The sequence below is a fragment of the Euphorbia lathyris genome, chromosome 8, assembly GCF_963576675.1.
Source record: "Euphorbia lathyris chromosome 8, ddEupLath1.1, whole genome shotgun sequence".
NCBI lineage: Eukaryota > Viridiplantae > Streptophyta > Magnoliopsida > Malpighiales > Euphorbiaceae > Euphorbia > Euphorbia lathyris.
In genome coordinates, this window is record NC_088917.1 from 47766792 (window position 1) to 47790728 (window position 23937).

At 39.5% G+C, this 23937-nt stretch overlaps 1 protein-coding gene across 1 annotated transcript; it reads left to right on the top strand.

The window, feature by feature from the left end:
* The first annotated feature begins 1559 nt into the window (after positions 1–1559).
* LOC136204271 (probable ADP-ribosylation factor GTPase-activating protein AGD14) lies at positions 1560–23937 on the top strand. The gene is made up of 14 exons (XM_065995503.1): positions 1560–1871; positions 2300–2407; positions 6249–6310; positions 6487–6574; positions 6659–6720; positions 6799–6895; positions 7059–7514; positions 20619–21230; positions 21303–21467; positions 21548–21655; positions 21771–21845; positions 22573–22780; positions 22882–22927; positions 23282–23937. Exons 2-14 carry the CDS (start codon positions 2309–2311, stop codon positions 23415–23417), a joined length of 2214 nt encoding a protein of 737 aa, XP_065851575.1. The 5' UTR covers positions 1560–1871; positions 2300–2308; the 3' UTR covers positions 23418–23937.

Sequence of the window (23937 nt, forward strand, 5' to 3'; positions counted from 1 at the left end):
GAACTCAAACAATAATCAATTCATACTCAACCAATACTTAAACTAATAATCCCACAATTCAAACAATAAACTTTCAATTCTAGAATGTATATCAGAACAAAACCCTAATAATCCGTTTTTTAAATCCCTAAATTGAAAACAGAATAAACATACCTAAAATTTAGGGCAAGCATAAAATCTCCTTCCTGGGTTCTCGTTACTCCAACTCGTCCATCTGGGTGCCTTCAATTTACAGTAGCAAAATTTTGGAGGATCATCGTACGTATTTTCCTTCATTCTATGGCGCATAGAATGCAAAGAACCAACAAAACTTTCACTTGTCATCTTCAAATATGAAGAACACGAAGAAGAAGTTATGCCCTAACCCTTTCTCTTTCAGATCGATAAGGAGGAAGAAGATGGTTTTTCCCAAAATCGCGAAATTGTACCGCAAAAGGAGAAAAAAAATCTCTTTTATAGGGTTGATTTGCCAATATGGATTTTTTTAACGTGTTGGCAACTGCAGTGGAGGCACGTGGCATCACACGTGGCACGCCGTTTGTGCCAAATCACACTTCTGTTAGTTTAAGGTATATTTGTAGGTTTGTGGAAAGTATATGGAGATTTTAGTGGGTTTATTTGATATAAGAGCATATTTATTTTTCCGAGAAAACACAAAGGCAAATATGTGTATTAACCCATTTATTCAATTAAAGTTGCTTGTTATGAGTGCCAATGCTTGAGTGCGGGTATTTACGTCATGCCATTTTGCATAGACACGAGAAATGTTATTTTTAAAATATAACCTTCATAAACCAATGCTTTCGATTATATATATTAACTAGTAAATTGGTTATAAAATAAACAATTTATTTTTTTAATTAATATTATTAGTATTTTTGGGCATGGGAATTCCCCATTACCCGTGGGGATCCGCATGAGAAGGAGATGCCTGAATCATTTATTGGGATTTTCCAAAACCGTTCCCGTAAACATTAGGGACGGAGTGAGAAATACATCTACGTCCCCGCCCGCACTGTTGCCTCCCCTACCAAAAACAGAGAAAAACCCGCCATTTATTTAGCTTTTCACGGATACTACGACACACACGCCATGCACAAATCCTTGTTTGACACCATGCATCTTCCATGGATTCACACACGACACGTTTCTTCCGGCTTCACTCCCGCAGGTCACCCTCTTTTTTCCACCCTTTCTCTTATAGCGACTCTCTCAACGATGAATTCAAGGTCTCTTAATGTTAGAGATTTCAAAACTTACCACTCTAACAGAGGTCTTTATCAAAAACCAAGTAATCATAGCCTTTACTCAGGTTTTACCATACTTGCTCTTAATAGCTAAAAGAAAATAGTTATAAAAAGGCTTGTAGATGAGTAACCGGCAGAAAGTAGAGGCCGATTTTTTGAAAGAAGAAAAACAGAAAGGGCAGTTGCACTGTGCGACCTGTCAAGATTAGACCAGTCTTTGTGTCTGTAACTTAGAACGAAAAGTAAGAGACTAAAATCCGTCAAAATAAGGACAGAGTCAGAGCCGGCCATCATTTCAAATGCAAACACACCGTATCCGTAGGGACAGGGTGTACACTTCCCAGCTTGTGTCCGAGTCCACCATAACATATCCTTTTCTTTTTGTTTTTCTTCAAATTAATTAGCCATCCTCTCTCTCTCGATCGAAAAGCAGACCTTCGTTAGCTGTACAAACATTACCGACTCTTTCAAAGATCATCCAATCTCTCTCACTCTTTCTCTCTGCAACTCTTATTTCTTTTTCCACTCCAAATTATCGCCTGTCATACTCAGAGAAGACACAGTTTAAGCTGCTGGATCTCCATTTTTACTGAGTTTAAAGTTCAAATCCAACTTTTATTTCAGGTCATTTCTTTTATTTTTGTTTTTATTTTTCATTTTGTAGTTTTTTTTTGGATTTTTTCTTGAAATTCTTTTTGCTGCTACTTTCATTCCTTAGATCCGTCGTTTTTTACATTTTTTGAATTGAGGTTTTACTTTTTCTCCCCGTCTGCTAGGTTTTGTTGCTAAGTTACTGTGCTGGATGGAATTATGATATTAGAACTTAGATTTGCCAAATCTTGTTTTATGTGATTGCTTAGATGACCTGAGATAATCTTTCAATGATCTGACTTTGAATTTTTTAGTTTGTTTCTTACAAGTTTTAGGTATTAAACTGAGTAATTCTAAATTCGATCTTAGTTGATGATTTGGTGCGGTTTTGAGATTAGTTTAAGTTTATGTTGTAGATTGCTCTTTGTTTACGCTGTTCTTTTTCCTTGTAATTGGAGTAGGCAGTGGAAATGGCAAATCGAGTAAGAGAGGATGAGAAGAATGAAAGAATAATTAGGGGACTTCTGAAACTTCCTGACAATCGCAGATGCATTAATTGCAATAGTCTGGTGAGTGCTTTTGTTGGTACTCTTGTTTCTGTTTATGATTGTTAGCATCATTATAGTTATTCAATTCAATCTTTCCATTGGCATTTTTTTATTTGGGTTAAAAAAGCACAAATGACATCGTCATTATGATTGGCCCTGGTTGACTATGCTAAGTTAAATTTGGAAGTTTCTAGTGGTGCTTGTTGAAATAAGGGAGAACCACTGAGTTAATTGAGCTATTCTTGTGACTATCCTGCTAAGAAAGGGAAGAAACTAGGAAGTTTAAGTGTTTAACTATAGTGAACCATGATAAATGTTACTTTCCAGACCAAAATAAGTGAGAAGCCGTGAAGGGAATAGTGAAAGGTGGTTCTCTCATTACTGCATATTGATGCACTGGCACAATTTTGGACCTTTTCGGAAACTAGCATATGTTACTGCAGTGAATACCCATTACGGTGTAACAAGCAGTGATGACCCATTACTGCATATTGAGGCACCGGAAAAAATTGAGGACTTCTTTTAATTAGATAATTCAATCTTTTGATGAAACGTTCTTCTTAATTTTGCTTTTTCAGAATTTATTACAATACTTTCTTTTATAGAGATTGAACTGTCAACATGATGGACTTTTCTAGGTTGACTGTTTCCTGGTGTGTGGAAAACAAAAAGCTTTTAAAAAAATAGAGCCTTTTTAATTGGTTTCTAATCTTAATATTGGCTCAGCAGAAATTAGCTATGTAGTAGCGGTGTCTAGAAAGAGCGACAGAATTATGAGTGTTAAGTTTGTGATAGAGGATGAGGTTGTGAATGTCATAAGTGCATATGCACCACAAATAGGATTAGATGTCTCTATAAGACAAGCTTTTTGGGAGGACTTGGAGGAAGTGGTGCAACAGATTCGTACTGGGTGGTGCTCTCAATGGACACGTGGGTTCTAGGCGAGATGGGTTTAAGAGTGTTCATGGAGGTTTTGGTTTTGGGGATAGAAATGAAGCAGTATACTCTGGAATTCGCATCAGCCTATGACTTGAGTATCATGAACACATGGTTAATGAAAAAACCTCCCACTTAGTGACCTATCGGAGTGGCAGTAATGCGAGCCAAATTGACTTCTTCCTAGTAAGGAGTGTTTGGAGAAAGAGTTATATTGATTGTAAGGTGATCCTTGGTGAGAGTATGACAACCCAACATAGAGTAGCGGTGCTTGATTTTCGAAGTAGGAGATGCATAAGAAAACGAACACCACAAGTGGGGACTAAGATTAAGTGATGGAAACTGCAAGGGGAGAACCAACAAAAATTTGTGGATGAGATGGCCACAAAAGATATTTGGACTTGTAATATGGACTTAGATATAGATTCGATATAAACAAGATGGAGCATAGTATAAGGGAAGTAGCGAAGGAAGTTTTAGGGGAATCTAAAGGTAGCATGCCACCGGGTAAGGACACATCTTGGTGGACAGAAGAAGTACGACAAGCAGTAAAGAGTAAACGAGAATCCTATAAAATATTGGGAAATTGTAGGGGTGATGAGAATTACGAAAAGTACAAAGAGACTAAAAGGGAAGCAAAGAAGGTCATACGAGATGCTAGAGCAAAGGTGAATCGGGATCTGTATACAAGATTGGATACGAAGGAAGGGGAAAGAGACATATAGAATTGCTCGGATGAGAGATAGGAAGACGCGAGATCTCGGAAAAGTTAAATGTGTGAAGGATGTGGACCAAAAAGTCCTAGTTGGAGATAAGGATATCAAGGAACAATGGGGGTATAAGTATCCCTCACAATATGATAAATCGTGACTGCATGCGGAGAATTCAAAAGGGTGAAGTCAAAATGACATTAAATAAGATGGAATTGAAGAAAGCAGTAGGACCTGATGGCACAGTAGGACCTGATGACATCCCTATTGAGATTTGGAGATGTTTGGGAGAGAGAGGAATCGAATGGTTGACGACGTTCTTCAATAAAATTTGGAGAAACAATAAGATGTCATCAGAATGGAGAAAAAGTATCCTAATCCCTTTGTATAAGAACAAAGGCGATGTCCAAGATTGTGCCAACTATTGAGGAATCAAATTAATGAGTCACACTATGAAACATTGGGAGCGAGTGATCGAACAAAGGCTAAGGAGGATGGTGAAGATCTCGGAAAACCAATTTGACTTTATGCCGGGAAGATCAACTATGGAAGCCATCCATCTAATGAGACAATTAATGGAGTACTGTCGAAATTAGAAGAAAGACTTGCATATGGTTTTCATTGACTTGGAGAAGAGATATGATAAGGTACCAAGGGAAGTACTTTGGTGGGCCTTAATAAGGAAAGACATTTCGCGGAAATATATTGACATCATAAAGAACATGTATGAGGGAGCGTGCACGAGTGCACGTACCGGTGTTGGGAAGACTGAAGAGTTTCCTATTACAATTGGAGTGCATCAAGGTTCCTCTCTTAGCCTATTTCTTTTTGCCATCGTTATGGATGAGCTAACGAGTTCACTTCAAGATGGTATACCATGGTGCATGTTGTTTGCAGATGATATTGTGTTGGTTGATGAGACGAAAGAAGGCGTGGAGAGGAAGTTGGAACTATGGAGACAAACTTTGAAATCTAGAGGCTTTAAGTTGAGCCGAAGTAAGACAGAATATTTGGAGTGTAAGTTTAGCGGCGATAGGAGAAGGGAGGCAGGAACAATCACCCTGGATGGGAGAGTTGTCCAGGCCTCGGATTGCTTCCGGTATTTAGGGTCTATTATCCAAACAGATGGAGAAGTAGATGAAGATGTTGCTCATAGGATTAAATCTGGTTGGTCGAAGTGGAAGAGTGCTATGAGTTTCCTTTGTGACCCCGGCATACCTAATAGATTGAAGGAAAAATTCTACTGCACGACGATTAGACCAACATTGTTATATGGTACAGAGTGTTAGGCAGTGAAACGCTGTCACATTCATAAGGTATCGGTGGCGGAGATGCGTATGTTAAGATGGATGTGTGGTCATACGAGAAAGGATCGGGTGAGTAATGAAATAATTAGGACAAAAGTAGAGGTTACATTTATTGAGAATAAAATGAGGGAAAACCGACTAAGGTGGTTTGGCCATGTAAGACGAAGAGAGCTTGATGCGCCGGTTAGGAGGACTGAAGAGTGGCAAAGGGATGTAATGGTGAGGGGTAGGGGAAGACCTAAGCAAACTTGGAAGAGGGTGATCGAGAGTGATATGAGTTTATTGGGGATTGAGGAAAATATGGTAGGGGATAGGACGGAGTGGAAAGAGAGAATTTATGTTGCTGATACGACTTGATTTCACGGTTTTATATGATGGTTCATGTTAGCCGACCCGGAATCATTTCGGGACTAAGGCTTTGTTGTTGTTGTTTTGTACTATAAAAAAAAAATAAAAAAGAACTGTTAGTTAGATTTGAATCCTTTATGTCAGACTTATTGAAGGTTTGATAATTTGCATAATATATATATATATATATATATATATATATATATATATATATATATATATTTACATATTTGCAGTGGTCACATTGGTGATTTGATTAAATATATAGATTTTGGATCTTAAAGGAAAATGTTGATATTTAATCTTAATTTGTAGTTTTGCTTACTAGATTTAAGTACTCTACAAACTCTGGGAAAGGTCATCTTTTTGCTCTTATATAACAAAAATTATGTGAAACAAATCTTCAATAGGCCCTTATGTTAAAAAAATGTATATTGGGTATCTGTTGGGGTATTCAGATTAATTATCATGGAAATCATAGTGCATGTGCTACCATTCTGCTGTTGATATCTAAGGCTTCACTATGTTCTTATAGTTTTTTCTTTGTTATTGGCTAAGCAGGGACCACAGTATGTTTGCACAAGTTTCTGGACTTTTGTGTGTACCACCTGTAGTGGAATACAGTAAGTATGTTTGAGTGTTTATTTTGCTATCCAATTTCCTTTCAACAGCCTGTCTCTCTCCCTTGCACGTTTATCTCTGTATTTGTAGCGTGTTTCGTGAGTAGTTTGTCAATTGCATGTTTTTATAAACTGAGAAAGATTAAGTTGTTTTCACTAAAAAAAACCTTTATTTCTAGTCGGGAATTTACACATAGAGTAAAGTCAGTATCAATGGCAAAGTTTACTTCACAAGAAGTTACAGCTCTTCAAGAAGGTGGAAATAAGGTATGTTACTGCTCCTGTAGGTTAGATTTTTCTTTACTGTATTCTGTGAATTACTCTTTGATCGACTTATTCTCATATTTACAGTACGCACGAGACGTTTACCTAAAAGAATGGGATCCACAGCGTCAGTCTGCCCCTGATGGCAGGTTGTCAATCAGTTCTATTGTTTAGCTTTATGTATATTGTAACTTTATACCTATTCTGATTCATATTCTTGTTTCCAGTAATGTTGATAAGCTTCGGGACTTCATTAAACATATTTATGTGGATAGACGATATACTGGTGAGAGAAACTTTGGAAAGCCTCCAATTACAAAGTTGGTAAGAATGCTTTTTATGGTGGTTTACATTTAGTTTTGATATTACTCACTTGGGATTAACTTTGTACTCCTGATGTCCGGCAACTTTAACTTTTGTTTCCAATTTTGATAATTGTTCCAATTATGAATATTCTAATTCTCTGATTCAACGAAATGTCATCCAGGGTGACAAAGAGGATGCATTCCAAGGTGGGTCCCGAAGTCCACCATATGAGGATGCATATGAGCGCCGCTACAGTGAAATGTCTAGTCCCGGTGGAAGAAGCGATGAAAGAAATTATAGATATGGTTATGATGAAAGAAGAAGTCCTGGATATGATCAAGAGAGTCGACAGTATAATGATTATGGGAGAAGTCCTGCTCGTCCTGATATAGTCAATGATTGGCGTCGTGAGGATAGATTTGGAAATGGAAGAAAAACTGATGATCGTAGAGCATCTGATGGAGATTCTAAGTTTGAAAGTAGGTCACCTGAGCGGCCTAAAGATTCATATGCTTCTAGTCCCCCTATTGTACGGCCTGTTAGAGAAATTCTGGGAGACAATATAGTGCCTCTTCGTATAAGTGAACCTCCCAAAGCCAATGCTGTGAGGGCTGCTGATGGTTCTGTACAGACACAGGTAGAGGTTCTGTTTCTTTTTTCATTCAGTTACATAAGTAACTCCTGAACTTTTTTCCTTGTTTTTGGCTTGTACAGTATTTAGTTATAGAGTTAACATGCATTATTGCTTGGGGCTTTTTTTTTTTTTTTATTTGAACTTAATAGGTCAACCTTCCCTCATCCTGATTTTTCTCTAAGAACTTTGTTGCTTGTGAATCTTTCATGAACTTACTACCTTCAAAATAATGAGGACTCCCAGTAGCACATAACATGGAACGGGTTCATAATTTTTCTTTTTGTCTTGTTTGTTTTATGCAACTTCTTGTTGTTGGTATATTTCGCCCTTTTTAGTCCACATTGCAGCAATTGAATTTTTGGAGAGCCTTATCAGTGAAGGATTTAGAAACCAAAATAATCACATTTTAAAAAGATTTTCAACTAGGCTATACAAAAAGGAAAAGAAAATTACTGGGCTGAAATATCAAAATATAGGCTGATCTGTTATTTGGTTGTTGGCATAGTTGTTTGTCACGTATCAGAGGAAGAAGAAGGACTGAAACAGATATTTTCCATTTCAGTCAGTTATCTGTTATTTTATCTTGCATTTCTGCTTATCTCATTTGTTTTTATTCAAGGTTAGCTGTTAGTTTTATCCTTAGTTATGAGGTGGATTGTACCCATTTGAGCTATTGGTAATCCCTAGGAAAACAGTTAGCCTAATTTGGATTCTAGTGAGTTTGTTGTGACAGCTATGATGACTCATAGTTGTACCTTTAGCTGTACCTTGTAACCACCTCATTCATCACTCTATTTAGAGGATGGGATTCGGGTTAACCTATGATCAATGAGAATATAACATTTTCCTACTATCCCATCACCTATTCAATCCCTCCTCTCACAAAATGACTACCTCTTTCATCCACCAACTTCCTTGCCCCCTAAAAGATCCCATGACCATAGCATACCACTCAAAAATTCCACTGAACCTGTTAACATCAGACCTATAGGTATTCTCATCACCAAAAGAATGAGATAGAAAGACTAGTGGAAGAAATGCTTGAGAATGGAGTGAGAAGGCCAAGCAATAGCCATATGCCTCACCAGTCTTGTTAGTGAAGAAGAAGGATGGGACTTGGAGGTTTTGTGTGGATTTCAGGGAATTAAACAAGTCAACTAGTCAACTGTGAAGGACAAATTTCCTATTCCTGTTATTCATGAGCTTATTGATGAGTTACAAGGGGGCACAATGTTCTCTAAGATTGATTTGAGGGTTGGCTACCATCAAATCAGAATGGAGGAATACAAGACAACATTCAGGACCCATTCTGGCCACTATGAGTTCGTGGTAATGCCTTTTGGCCTTACTAATGCCCCTGCCACCTTTCAGTCGCTCATGAATTCTATTTTTAAATCCTTCCTAAGGCAGTTTGTACTGGTCTTCTTTGATGACATACTCATATACAGCTCAGACCAATACAAACTTCCTGAGCTGTATATGAGTATGTCATCAAAGAAGACCAATACAAACTGCTTGTTTTCAAATTACTGACTCAAAACCAACTCTATGCTAAAGCTTCTAAGTGTGAATTTGGGATGAGCTAAATTGCTTATCTGGGGCACATTATATCAAAGGATCTGGTAGCAACAGATCCAGAAAAGATAGCTGATATGGTGAATTGGCCCTTGCCAACAAACATGAGGAGTTTGAGGGGATTCTTAACAAGGTATTACAGAAGATTTGTTAAAGGATATGGAGAAGCGAGCAGGCCACTTACTCAAGAAGGATCAATTTAAGTGGACTTACACAACTACTCAAGCATTCGACCACCTAAAACAGCTTATGACACAGGCTCCGGTGCTAGCCTTACCCGATTTTAATCAACCATTCATCCTGGAGTGTGATGCAAGTGGGACAGACATAGGAACAATTCTTATGCAACATCAGAGATCTATTTGCTATTTATCTAAGTCCTTATGCCCTCGAAATAAAAAACTTGCAGCCTATGAAAGGGAACTGCTAGCCATCGTTCAAGTAGTTACCACTTGGAGACCTTATCTCGAAAACACCTCTGTCATAATCAAAACAAATCATCGAGAATAGTTGCAGATGCACTATCCAGACAACATGAATCTCAAGACTCCCTGATCCTAGCGATATCCATGGTGGTACCTACTTGATTAGGAGAGGTCTAAGCTTCCTATCAAAAGGACACTGAAGCCACTAAGCTAGTGCAACAATATGCCATCTTCAAAGACCCCAATGGTAACTATTTTTATACTAATTACAATTTGTACTATAAACACAGGATCTATATTGGCAGTCAAACCCATCTTAGAGACCAACTGGTGCAACTCTATCATAGCTCACCCTTAGGGGATCATTCGGGCATTAAAGGGACTCTCACAAGACTTCAACAACATTTCTATTGGCCTAAAATATATGAAACTGTCACGCCTAGGTAACAGCTTGTGATACCTGCCATTGATGCAAAACTGATCATGCCCCTTATCTAGGCCTGCTTCAACCAGTACCTGATTCTGCCTGGCAGGATATTGCTCTTGATTTTGTGGAAGGGCTCCCTAGGTCAACTGGGTTCGACACAATTTTGGTGGTGGTGGATAGGTTCACCAAGACAGGGCATTTCATACCCCGTCTCACCCTTCTCTGCAGTCACAGTTGCCAAGGAATTCCTCATTCACATCTTCAAGCTTCATGGAATGCCTCGCCCTATAGTTTCTGATAGGGACAGGATATTCACTGGACTGTTCTGGAGGGAATTAATGAAGTTGATGGGGACTGAATTGTTATTCAGCAGCGCCTACCACCCTCAGACGGATGGACAGACAAAACGGCTGAATCAATGCATTGAAGGCTATTTAAGGAGCATGTGCTTTTTAGTTCCTAAGAAATGGGCTCAGTGTTTAAGCCTAGCAGAATACTGATACAACTGTACCTATCACAGTTCCTTGAAAATGACTCCTTTTCAGGCTCTCTATGGAAGCAAGCCCCAATTACCAGTTCTGCCTTCCACTGGATCCACAGTTGCTGCAGTAGAAGATGTGCTCCAGCAACGACAGACAATGAATTTGGCTCTCAAGGAATGCCTCACTCACCGCATGAAGCAGTTTGCAGACAAGCATGGAATTTAAAGTAGGGGACTGGGTTTTCCTAAAGCTGCAACCCTATAGGCAATCAACAATTGCATTCAGGAGCTCTCAGAAGCTCTCAGCTAAGTACTATGGCCCTTTCAAAATCCTGGACAGGGTGGGAAAGGTTGCATATAAACTCCACTTACCTCCTATCTTACCCCCAATTGATGATGGATTACTCGTCTTTCGTCCATTGAAAGTCATCAATACATGCAATGCTATTGTTCATGGAAAGGCTGTTCCCCAATTACTGATCCTATGGGAAGGAATGTCCGCAATAGATGCTACTTGGGAGGCTCGAGATCACTTGGCAGCTCAGTTCCCTGAATTCTTTCATTCTTGGGGATAAAATGTGCTAAAGGAGGAGGCATTGTCACATATCAGAGGAAGGACTGAAATAGATATTTCCCATTTCAGTCAGTTATCTGTTATTTTATCTTGCATTTCTGCTTATCTCATTTGTTTTTATTCACTGTTAGCTGTTAGTTTTATCCTTAGTTATGAGGTGGATTGTACCCGTTCGAGCTATTGGTAATCCCTAGGAAAACAGTTAGCCTAATTTGGATTCTAGTGAGTTTGTTGTGACAGCTATGATGACTCATAGTTGTACCTTTAGCTGTACCTTGTAACCACCTCATTCATCACTCTATTTAGAGGATGAGATTTGGGTTAACCTATTATCAATGAGAATATAACATTTTCCTACTATTACCCTCTTCTCTCTCTCTCCCCCCTAAAATTCCTTCTAAATCTGCACTTTCCTTACTCATCTGAGCACAATCCTAACATTGTTAAAGGTGCGCCTGCTCAACTATGGTTGTTGGAAGATATGATAATCAGATCATAATCTTAAAATTAGCAAACGAATAAGGTTAAAGTTTCTCAAAGATACCTTCCATTAAAATCTGACACATGCAGAAAATGTTTGAACATCCGCATTTGGTATAAATTTTTTATGGGAAATTTCACGGTTAAACAAAATTTTCCTAAACTGAATTTCAAACCCTAACAAGAATGAAACATGAGAAAAAAAATCTAAGAGTCCCTAACTTGTTTTGCATCAGAGACTACGGTTATTCTACTGAGAATCATTTACAAGAAAAGAGATGCTTAAAAAAAATCACCAATGGTTCCTTGATTTGGAAGGTCAGCGATGTGCTTTTGCTGCTTGTAGAAATCTCCATGAAAATGCCAATGATTTAAAGCCAGTACCTAACTCAGCTTCTCATACCTGGATTTACTGTGGCAAAAGGCTTGATAGAGCCAAGTCAAGTGTGAATCTCAGAAATTAGGTGTGTTATTGATTGGTAATCTCCTGAGGGGATTAGTTTGAGTGGTAGAATTCAAAAAGTTGATGCATGAGGAAAGAGTGAAGCAGTGGATCTCGAAAGGTACAAAATAGAAGGTATAAATAAAATAATAATGAAAAAGTTTTGAGTTATGAACAATGTATGCGAATGGAGCCAGTTAGGATATGAAAGGGGTCCTGTCAGAAGGTAGCGAAATCTGGTTTCTTCTGTTTTTGTTTTTGTTTTATTTTTATTTTCTTTTTAAATTTCCTGAACTGAATTGAATTGAATTGAATTGAACTGAATTGAATGCTACTGAACTTAACTAAATGCTACTGATCTTAACTGAACTTAACAATAATGATGATATTAGACTTTAAAATAATTTTAATGATAATATTGGACATTAATAAACTTATAATAATAATAATAATAATAATAATAATGGTTCTAATAAATTTAATAATATCAATAATAAATAAATATATTATTAAAGATAAAACTAAATTGAATATCAAATAAAAGCTGGGGTTGATAAAATCTTGGCTCGATAAAAGCCTATGAAATTAAATAAAAATGAGTCTAATTTAAATTAAAAATACAAATTACATACAAACACAAATTTACATATAATTTAAAGCCTATGAAATTAAATACAAATTTTCATATGAATATAAACTTTTTATTCTAATTAAGGGTTAAAGTGCAAACATAACGTTTTGGGTCAGGGGTTATTTTACCCCTAACGTCTAAAATGGTACAATTTTATCCCTAATATTGATAAATTCGGTAAATTTTAGAAATAATTCATAATATGAATGCAATTCCTAATTTTTAAATATGGTGTAATTTTATCCCTAACATTAATAAACTATCATTTCTTGACTTTTATCTAATTTATAGATAATGATAAAGTATAAATAATGGAGAATTTTGAGATCTATCTTCTCTCTCTCAGATCTATTTCTCTTTTTCAGATCTGTCTTCTCTCTCTCAGATCTGTTGTCATGGTGAAGAATTTTTATGAAGATTGAGAGTTTTGAGATCTATCTCTTCTCTTTTAGATCTTTCTCTCTCTTTTAGATCTATCTTCTCTTTTTCAGATCTGTCTTCTCTCTCTCAGATCTGTTGTCATGGTGAAGAATTTTTTATGAAGATGGAGAATTTTGAGAGATCTTTTTCTTTCTTTTAGATCTCTCTCTCTCTCTCTTTCTCTCTCGGCTAGGGTTCATGGTAAAGCGTGTTAGGGATAGATCTAGGGAGAGGGGGGTTGTGGCCGGCAAGGGGGGGTCGGATCTGGAGGGGATTTGCGGCAAGGAAGGGGGCGGCGGCCTGGTGGTTTGGGGCGAGAAGGGTGAGGCAGGTTTTGTTGGTGGCGAGCGTGCGCCTGGTGTAGATTGGGGCGGGGCGCTTGGTGGGGTGGAGGCAGGGGAATCCAGGGGCGTCGGTAGGGATCTCGTGGGCATGGATGGTGCGTCGGCAGGGTTCTCGCGGGCGCCGCCCGTGCGGCTGGGGACGGATCTTTGCGATCCACAGGCGGCAGATTTGGCAAGGTTGTCGCGGCTGGGTGCGGATCAATGGGAGATACGGGTGGCTGGGTTTTCTGATGCCGGGGGTAAGGCTCCCCCAATCTCGGGGGGAGAAGTGGGGCGGGGGGTGCCTGGCGCAGGGCTATGCGCCGATAGTGCCGGGCACTGCCCAGGCGCTGCCGGCTCCTCGGCCGGGCAGTGGGCTGGGGCTGTCGGCGCAGTGCCTTGCGCGGGATCCTCTCCTCCGGGCTGTGAGGGGCAGGCAGGGGCTACGACAGGGAGGCAGGCTGCCTCGGGTCTGGATGTTTCTAATAATTCGTGAAGGGTGGGTGTTGTAGGAGTAGCTCATGGGAAGACGGTTTCCCCCAGACCTAGGGTTCAGATGAGCAAGATTGGTAAAAACTATTGGAAGGACACGGTCATGGGGGTGGCTGAGGAAGAGCCGGTTTTAGAGGAAGTTTTAATGGTGGGAGATTCTGATGATATGTTCTCGGATTCTGATGAGGAAGATAATGGCCAGGAGGATCCTCTCTGTCCGGTCATTAGACTTTCCGCTGCAGAGAAGCGTGAGCTTAGAGAGAAGTGGAAGGTGTCTTTGATTGTTACTGTCCTGGGTAAGCGAATTAGTTTTAACTATTTTGCCCAAAGAATACAAGCGCAGTGGGCAAGGAAAGGTAAAGTCAGTATTACTGACCTGGAAAATGACTACTATGTCATTAAATTTACCAGGGTTGAGGATTATAATTCGGTTATCAAGGGAGGCCCATATATCATTTCCAATCATGTTTTGGCCTTAAGGCCTTGGGTTCCTAATTTTAATCCTCACGACTGTTCGGTTAACTGGATCTTGACTTGGGTAAGATTCCCGGGCCTTCCCATTGAGTACTACAGTGAAAACTTTCTGAGTAAAATAGGAGGTTTGGTTGGTAAGGTCCACCATGTGGACAAGACTACAATTGGGGCCATTAGGGGTAAGTTTGCTAGGGTATGTATAGATGTTGATCTGGCTAAACCTTTACTTTCAAAGTTCTGTGTTCAGGATAAAGTGTTCTTTATTGAGTATGAAGGTTTACATAACATCTGTTATGATTGTGGCATGTATGGTCATTCTCAGGAGGGTTGCCCTAAAAGGGAGAGGGTTGAGAGTAGTGTGCGGATTACTGGAGGGAACCATGGGTATGAAGGGAACTTTGGTCCCTGGATGGTGGCAAAGAGGCCCGCTAGACGTAGGAATCAACCTGCAGTGGTTCACAATCGTCCTCCTGATATCAACACAAATTCTAAGTCCCTTTCTCCTAAAGCTACTATTATTCCAAATGTCAAGGAGTAGCCTGTCCTCAAAGCTAGAAAGGAGGCTGGGGTTTCTTCAGTAGCCTTGCCTGGGTCCAGATTTGGGGCCCTGATGATTGAGGAAGTTCAAGAGTCGGACCAAGATGAGAATCATATGGATCAGAGTATTCCAGGATTGGAGTCTGTAGATCCAGTCGAGAAGGTGGTTGAATCCGTGAACCCGCTTTTTGTCTCTAAGGATGAAGCCCAGGGGGGACCCTGACCCTTGCAGCTAGAAGGATGAAGAAATCAAATGAGGTTAGTATTCCTGTTCCTGGTATTGATCCTGGGATTGGGAAATCTATGGGAGTTAACAAAACTAATATGAAAAAGCTTAAAGGAAAACAAAAAAGTGGCCTTAACACTTTGGCGTTTCCAGATAAGAGGGGGCCTGGGGGTACCTCGGTAAGGCTCTCAGGAGCCCCTAGTAAATACCTGGCTTAGGGTAGGGGTGTGGTCAGTTGTCCTCCTTTCTATGGATTTGTTATTTTGGAATGTTAGGGGTGCGGCTAGCAAGGCTACCCGTATCCATATTAATGATCTTATTAAGCAGTTTAATCCATCTTGTTTTGCTCTTTTGGAAACTAAGATTAGTGGTGAGAAAGCAGATGAGGTGGTTAAGAAGTTTAAGAACTGGCACTGTGTTAGATCAGAGGCAACTGGCCGGGCTGGGGGGATTTGGCTTTTTTGGAGGCCAGATCGGATTCATTTTGATATTCTTAGCATGGATAAGCAGTTCATTCATTGTAAAGTGAGTATTTCCGGCAATACTCCCTTTTTTATTACCCTTGTGTATGCTGACCCTATCTTGTCTAATCGAAAACGGCTCTGGGAGGTTCTCTATTCTATGAGTGTCAGCATTTCGGAGCCCTGGTTTGTGGCGGGTGACTTTAATGATATCGCCTTTATGAGTGATCAGAGAGGGGGATCCAATCATTATGTTAATCGCTGTCTGCATCACAAGAATAGTATGGATTTATGTGGGCTTTCCGATCTGGGGGCTTCTGGTCATAAATTCACTTGGAAGCGTAATAATACTTTTGTTCGATTGGACAAAGTCTACGCTAATGTTTTAGCTCTAACTTCCTTCCCCGAGTGCTCTGTGTTGAACCTCCCGTTCCGTCATTCGGATCATTGTCCTATTTTGTTTAGACTTTTGAGAGATAAGCATCCTAGGGGTAAGAGACCGTTCCGGTATCAGTTGGCTTGGGAGTCCCATCCTAAGTTTAAAGAGTTCGTTCATGAGAGTTGGAGACCTCATTCGTATGTACTGCAAGCTGCTGAAGGGTTCAGGTATAAGGTGCAGGGTGGAATAGGAATGTCTTTGGGCATATTATCAGAAGGAAGAACAAGTTATTAAAGAGGATGGAGGGCATTCAACGCAGGTTGGAGGGGAGGTTTGATCATAGCCTTGAGGGCCTCCTCAGAACCCTTCAGAAGGAGCTGGAGGTTGTGCTTAGGCAGGAGGAGTTCCTTTGGTTCCAGAAGTCTCGGAAGTCCTGGATTAGAGATGGGGATCGTAATACCAAATACTTCCATCTCTCTACCTTGATCAGAAGGCAGAGAAATAGAATTGAGGCCATTAAGGATTCTAATGGTGATTGGGTTTATGAAGATGGGGTTATTCGGAACTTAGCCCTGGATTTCTACAGAGAGCTGTTCAAAGAGGAACCTGTTCTTTTGGAGAGGGCTCACTCTATTGCTACATTTCCTTTAATCAGTGAGGATTGTAGTCAGGAGGCCTTTCAACCTATTTCCCGAAAAGAGATTGACCAAGCTATCTTCAGCATTGGGGCTTCTAAAGCTCCTGGGATTGATGGTCTTCCGACGGGCTTTTACCATAAGCATTGGGATGTCGTGAAGGAAGGCATCTATAATTTTGTCTTGGGGGTGTTCAGTGGTTCGAAGGATATTGAGCTGGTTAATAGAACCCTCCTGGTTCTGATTCCTAAGATTGATAAGCCTTCTTCCTTTTTGCATATGAGACCTATCAGTCTTTGTAATGTTCTTTACAAAACTGTTACAAAGATTGTGGCTAATAGAATCCGTGGCATTCTTCCTGCGATCATTTGTCAGAATCAGGGTAGCTTTGTGCCTGGTAGACAAATGATGGATAATGTGGTGATCGCCCAAGAGATGGTCCACACGATGAAGATTAGGAAGGGGAGGAAAGACATTGTGGCTCTGAAGCTGGATTTAGAGAAGGCCTATGATCAAATTAATTGGGATTTCTTGATGGAGAGCCTTGAGAGAGCTAGAATCCCGGACAGCTGGAGAAGTTTAATTAAGGTATGTATTTCTTCTCCTGTGTTTCAAGTTATGGTCAATGGGGATATGTCGGAGGAATTTTCCCCGGGCAGAGGAATCCGTCAGGGGGATCCTATGAGCCCTTTCCTTTTTGTTATTGCTATGGAGAGGCTCTCTCACCTGATTCAGGATGCGATTGATAATGGGAGTTTCCACCCTGTGGCGATCAACAGCTTCTGTCCCCAGGTGACTCACTTATTCTTTGCAGATGATGTCCTTATCTTTCTTGAGGGTAATGAGGAGCAGTTGAGAGTCATTATGGATATTCTGGATTGTTTTTGTTCGGCCTCTGGGCAGAAGCTTAATATCCAGAAATCTAGGATGATGTGCTCTAAGAATATGAATCAGAGAGTCTGTAAGAGATTAAGTGATCTCTCAGGTATTCCTCTTACTGATTCTCTTGGAAAGTATCTGGGTGTTCCCCTCCACAGTGAGCGTGTGTCTAAAGGCTCCTTCAAAGAGACTTTGGATAAAGCTAATTCGAAGTGTGCCACTTGGAAAGCCAAGACTCTGTCTCTCGCTGGCCGCCTCACGTTAATTCAATCTGTTAATTGTGCTGCTCCCAATCACATCATGCAGGCTTGTAAGCTTCCGGATCCTGTGCTTAATGATCTTGACAAGATTAACCGTAGGTTCCTGTGGGGGGAAGCTGCGGAGGGCAGGAAGATCCATCTTGTGCCTTGGAGTGAGGTTTGGCAGCCTAAAGATTCTGGGGGTCTGGGTATTAGGAAAGCAAAGGACAATAATAAAGTTTTATTAATGAAACTCCTTTGGTGTATGTGGCAAAACCCCTCCTCTCTTTGGGTTCGCCTCCTTTGTGGTAAGTATCGGAAAGAAAAAATCTTCGGGGGCCCGAAAGAGAGAGTTGCTAATTGTTCCTTCCTCTGGAAAGGACTTAGTGCTGTGTGTGATGAGTTCTGCTCGGGAGTTGGCCTGGAGGTGGGGAATGGTAAGTCCATTAGTTTCTGGTTTAATAACTGGATTGGGGATAAACCGTTAATTGAGGTGTGTTCTTCCCCCCCGCCTAGTGATATACGCAACTGGAGGATTGCCGATGTGGTTGACTCGGAAGGGGACTGGATCTGGTCAAAGTTTGATACTTTTTTTAGCCTTGAGACTCTCCTTAGAATGCGGGGAGTGAAGGTGAGTAATCAAGAGGAAGACTTGGATAGGCACTGCTGGGCGCTGACTAACAATGGAGTTTATTCTTGCAAATCGGCCTTTGAAGCTTTCTCTCTCTTTAGATCTGATCCTCCCTCGGATGTGTGGAAGTCGATTTGGACCCTTAAAGTTCCTTTCCGTATTAGGAGTTTCCTGTGGCTGGGCGTTAAGGACAGGCTTCTTACTAATTCGGATAGGCACAAAAGGCACTTGGCTGATTCTGGAGCTTGCAGTAGATGCAGAGGCCATGTTGAGACTTTGTGCCATGCTCTTAGAGATTGCTCTAATAGTAAAGAGGTTTGGAGGAAAATTCTCCCACACCATATTTTCTCTTCCTTCATGGCACATTCTGAGGTCGACTGGTTCTCTGATGGTGTTAGAGGAAAGTTGCTTCCATACATGGAGCATGGTGACATTTTCTTTGCTATTATCTGTCACCAAGTTTGGAAATGGAGAAACGAGGAGATTTTTGGAGATAATTGTTTTTATGACAAACTTAACTGATTTCTTCTCGAAAAAACTTCTCTATTATCGATAGTTTCAAAGGAGAGTCCCTTGCCAGAGCCTCTCAGTGTTGTGATGTCCATCTCGTGGGATGGAGCAGGCCAAGAGAGGGGGTTGTGAAGCTGAATACTGATGGTTCCTGCCTCAGTAACGGTAAGATTGCGGCTGGAGGTGTGCTTAGAGATGCAGGGGGCGCCTGGCTTTCTGGGTTCTCCCAGAATTTAGGGTTGGGTTCTTCCTTTTCTGCGGAGCTCTGGGCTATTCTTACTGGAATCAATCTTGCTAAAAGGCTGGGTGTTAAGAGGCTCTCTGTGGAGTCTGATAATTTGGAAGCAATCAAAATGATTTCTGAGAATCATTCTATGGGTCTTAACAGTCGCAACCTCATCAAAGCTATTAAAAGTTTGCTCCTCCTTTGAGTTCGTAGAGTTCAGACACATTTTTAAAGAGCAGAATCGTGTTGCTGATCGCTTGGCGGCGGCGGGCCATGAAGGGACGTTAGACGTTACTACCCTTCCTGTTTCCCCTAGTTTCATCTCTCCTCTTCTCTTAGAAGATAGAATTGGGGTTAGCTTCCCTAGGCTAATTCCTGGGTAGTTTGTTGTTGTTCGTTTTTCTTTTCCTTTTCTACCAAAAAAAAAATAAAGTATAAATAATAATAATAATAATAATAATAATAATAATAATAATAAATAATGATAAATTATAGATAAATAATAATAATTATAATTATAATATAATAAAGGGCAAAGTACGAAAAAAATACTCGTGGTTTACCTTATTTGCAAATAGAGGTCCATGGTTTAAAAGTTTGCAAATATAGGTATATGGTATGCTTATTTTACAAAACAAAGTATTTAAAATTAAACTTTTAAGTAATTGATGACAATAACCGCATTTTTTAATTTTTTTTTCAATTATATTTATATATTGACAAAACACGGATCCCAAAATCAAATTGAAACGGTGTAAAATGAATTTAAATATCAATTTAGTTCATAAACTGTCAGATTAGAAAAAAACATAAAATTCCACCATATTATTTATTGTTTCGATTTAGAAAGTTGTTTTTTTCGGGGGTTATGTTTTGCTGATATGTAAGAATAATTTTTTTAAGATAAAAATATCTTTAGTTGTAATCAGAACTTAACTGTGTAATTGTAATATTTTGTTTTGTAAGTAAAGCATACCACAAGCCTTTATTTGTAAACTTTTAAACCACATACCTCTGTTTGCAAAATGGGCAAACCACATGCATTTTTTTCGTACTTTTCCCTATAATAAATAATGATAAATTACTGAATGCTGAACTGAATTGAGCTGAACTAAACTGATTGTTACTGAAATTAAGTGATAAAGAACGGGGCCTAACTCAAATATATTGATTTGGTTCACTACTTTCTTCTTAACCTGAATAATGTTCATTCACAATGCGACTTACTATCAAATTAGGTCATGGCCCAGTAGCTTGATTGCGTAACAGCTTTTGAGTTCTCACAAAAACTTAATGTACAACTGTAAAAGTCTTCTTTGAGGCTGTAGTTGAAGTATTGTATATCAGTGAAGGGAGTAATTTGCTGCTGTATTAACTTTAACATCTTGATTCTAAGGTGTTAGTTGTCTGATTAATCATCTCCACGAATTGTGCTAACAATATTCCTGTCAAAAGAGGTTGACTGCATATAACTGAATTTTATTTTTGGCCTGGATTCTTATATAATTATTCCTTGTTTGGACATTCTTCTATTTGATTCTTCTTTTCTCTAAATACATGTTTGCCCTTTCTTTTTATTATGTGTGACAAGTGGGAAGAGGGAAGATATGGTCTCACAGTTTTTTGGCATTCAATTGCAGAGAACTGCATCCTCTAATAGCTTGGGACCCTCTAATGGAAATATAGCGGAAGTTAAAGTAGAGAATACTGCAAGTCTAATTGATTTTGATGATGATCCTGAACCAACTGTTACTACCACAGTTCCTCAAGTGCAACAAACAACTATGTCTCAGTCCATTGGGCAACCAGCAAGTACAAGCTGCGAAAATAACTGGGCTTCTTTTGATGCTGTCCCTGGGAACAAGGCATCTCAAGCTGCTTCAAATCCATTGGAATCAGTTCTCTTGCAATTGTCAGTGCCAGCATCTGCATCTGGTCATATATCTGGAATGCCAGGCAGTTCTGTTGCCCCTATAGCTGCCTCTGTGGGCAATCCGTCAAATTTAATAACTCCTGCCTCTTCAGTGATGCCAGTTAATGGCTCGTTAAACTTTCATTCTGCTGGTGTTTCTCTAGTTGTCCCTGGACAAGCATCTCCAATGCCTGACAATGGCAATCATTTTGTCAAAGTTAATGAAGCTGGGAAATGGTCTAACATGCAGCATCAGCAACCTTCTCTAGTTCTAGCTTCCAGTGTTCAGTCTACTGCTCAACAATTTACGTCACCATTTAATGGAGCTTCAGGCATTCAGGTACAGCGGTTTTGTAGAACGTAGTAATTAGGTGTCATATATTCGATGTTTATGCTGTTGCTTCTGTGGCAGTCTTGGGATTCATCAGTGGCTCGTAACGTGCAAGGAGCTAGAAGTACTCCATTTGTTGGAGCCTCTGAAATTGTCTCAACACGTATCCCAGGGGTTGCTTCTGCTGGTGTATCAGAACCTCCAGCTGCAGAAGTTAAATCAAGTGGAAGAAGAGAACTGCCTGCGGTAATGGTGATTCCTATCATTATTGTGTGGGGATCCATCTAATATCAAATGGTCTTGCTCTAACCCTCAATTATCTGCAGGATCTTTTTGCTGCAACCTGTTCCCCTTTTCATGCGCCAGTTCCAGGTTGGCATGCTGGTCCACCTCATGGTATGGGATATGCTATGCCATATATGAATGCTGCAGTGGTGTGTTTGTCAACCTAACCACAATTAGTCAATGAGTTTATTTTATTCTGTTTTACTGATTTGCAGCCATTTCATGAAATAGTACCTATGGTTTTATATATTATTTGTCTTGCAGCCAATGCCAACTTCTGTCCAGCCATCCAAGTCAAGCAATCCATTCGATCTCAATGAACCATCACAAGTCCAAACTGTACGTTAGTTGATTTGATCTTAAAAGCAAAATCTGAATTTAATGTTTCTTCTAATGGCTTTGAAAAGAAGTGGAAACATTTTGTTTTTGTATCAAGACTCTGTTTGACGGAATATTTCTTTATTTTCTAATGTTTGGAACTTCAAAGAAAATAAGTTGATAGTGAATGGAAAATACCTTCCTGTATTAAGTATATAAAGTTATTTTTCAACTTCTGATTTAAAATAGTAAATATTGAGTCATGAATTGTTTTTCAACCCTTGAATTAAGACAACTCATTTAGACATTAAATTGAAAAGAATGGAAAATATTTTCTCAAGGCAAGGTCTCCATGAAACAAAACGGAGCCCAAAAATGTAATCATTTCATACCTGTACTACTTGTTGTTGTTGACATATTCATATTCCTGTAGTTTGGAGACAGTTTGGACAATACATCATGAAACTTAACATCTTGCCAACTTTATGCTATATTAGTTTGTTTGTAGTTTGTGGAATGAGTAATATGAACTGGACTTTGTTAACAGGAGAAGCAGTTGTAGCTTTTGCATGATTTGAATGGTGAACTCGTTGGCATTGAAGAATGCCAAGTTTGATGTTTTGTTTTGGTCTACTTAATTGATCAGTAAAAAAGTGGAGCACTTGGTTTGTGTTGCTTGAAATTAATATAGATCACATCATAGGTGTTACTATTTCTAGTTTCCACAACTTTTATCATTGTTATGCAGTTTCATTCTATGGCATCCTTGCAAGGTGCCCTGCCAAATGTGCCACCGTCTTCAGGCTTACAGCATACATCTAGCCTTGGTGCCCCATCATCAACATGGGTCCCATACCAATCATTACCATTTTCATCAGCTATGCCTCCCCAGCAACCTTCTTATGCATCTGATATGCCTCCCCAGCAACCTTCTTATGCATCTGCTATGCCTCCAAGTAAAGTTGCATCTTATATTTCTGTCAAATGTTCCCCTAATGTTTACCCTTTCTTATTGTGATTTGGTTGCCATGTACTTAATATTGCTTTGGATTTTCAGGGGCATACATGGCACCACAGGTATTAAATAACATGCCAATTTCTGGGTAAGTATAGTCAATGAATTTAACATTTGAATAGTACTTCACAAGGATCTTCCTTCATGAAGGTGTTTCATCTAGTGGGTCAACTTTTGAGTATTCATTTTGGGTCATATTTGTTGTTATTTTGGGTTTTGTTTAACTTTTCCCCTAATTTCTTGAATGCTTTTGCAATATATATTTTTCTTTGAATTTAAACTTAAGACTATTAGGATGAGTTTAGAGGCTAGTTTTAAAATGTTTGGACTGGACTGGACTGGATTGGATTAGGAAGATGTGATTATATTTCAGTCTTGCTTATTGAGCTCATGGCATATTTGTGCATACTTTAGGATTTACCCTATCCAAAAAAATTTGCAGGCATCAAGTAGGTGCTTTCGGTGCTGAAGGAAATGCATTTGGTGCATTGAACATGGATCAGCAGGCAGCTGGTAGATTCTCAGCCCCTGCTATGCGCTCGCCTTTCTCATCAGTTGGAGGAAACCCTTTTGGCTGAGGGCAAACTGCAACACTATGCAGTTGTGTTCTTTAATTGAAGGAAGTATCAACTTGTTGCTTCCTCTAAATTGCAGGGTAGCAAGTTTGTGGAAGTCTGCACCAAGCATCGAGTTCATATTTGGTATACCTGTGTAAGATTCAAATGTAAGATAATAGCCCTGAAAATTAATTAGCCAAAGAGAGAGGGAGGGAGCAGATATCATTTGAAAATTAGAAACCTCCATGATGATTTAGGTTTATTTTATTATTAATATATTTTTTGTGTGCCTGTGGTGTAAATCGGGCATGTGTTGTTTACTGGGTGATCTGTTGCTGGCCTGGCCACCCGTAATTGTGTATCATTTTTGTGTGTTGTCTGCCCCTCTTAGATGTCATCAATTGACCCCCTTGTATGATTCCGCAATTCTTCCTCCTGGGGTCAACCCAACCAATTGGAGTCTTAAAAGCTTGTCATCAATTATCAGGGTTTGTATAATAGTGCGATGATTTTTTATTTTATATATATATACAGTTTGGTA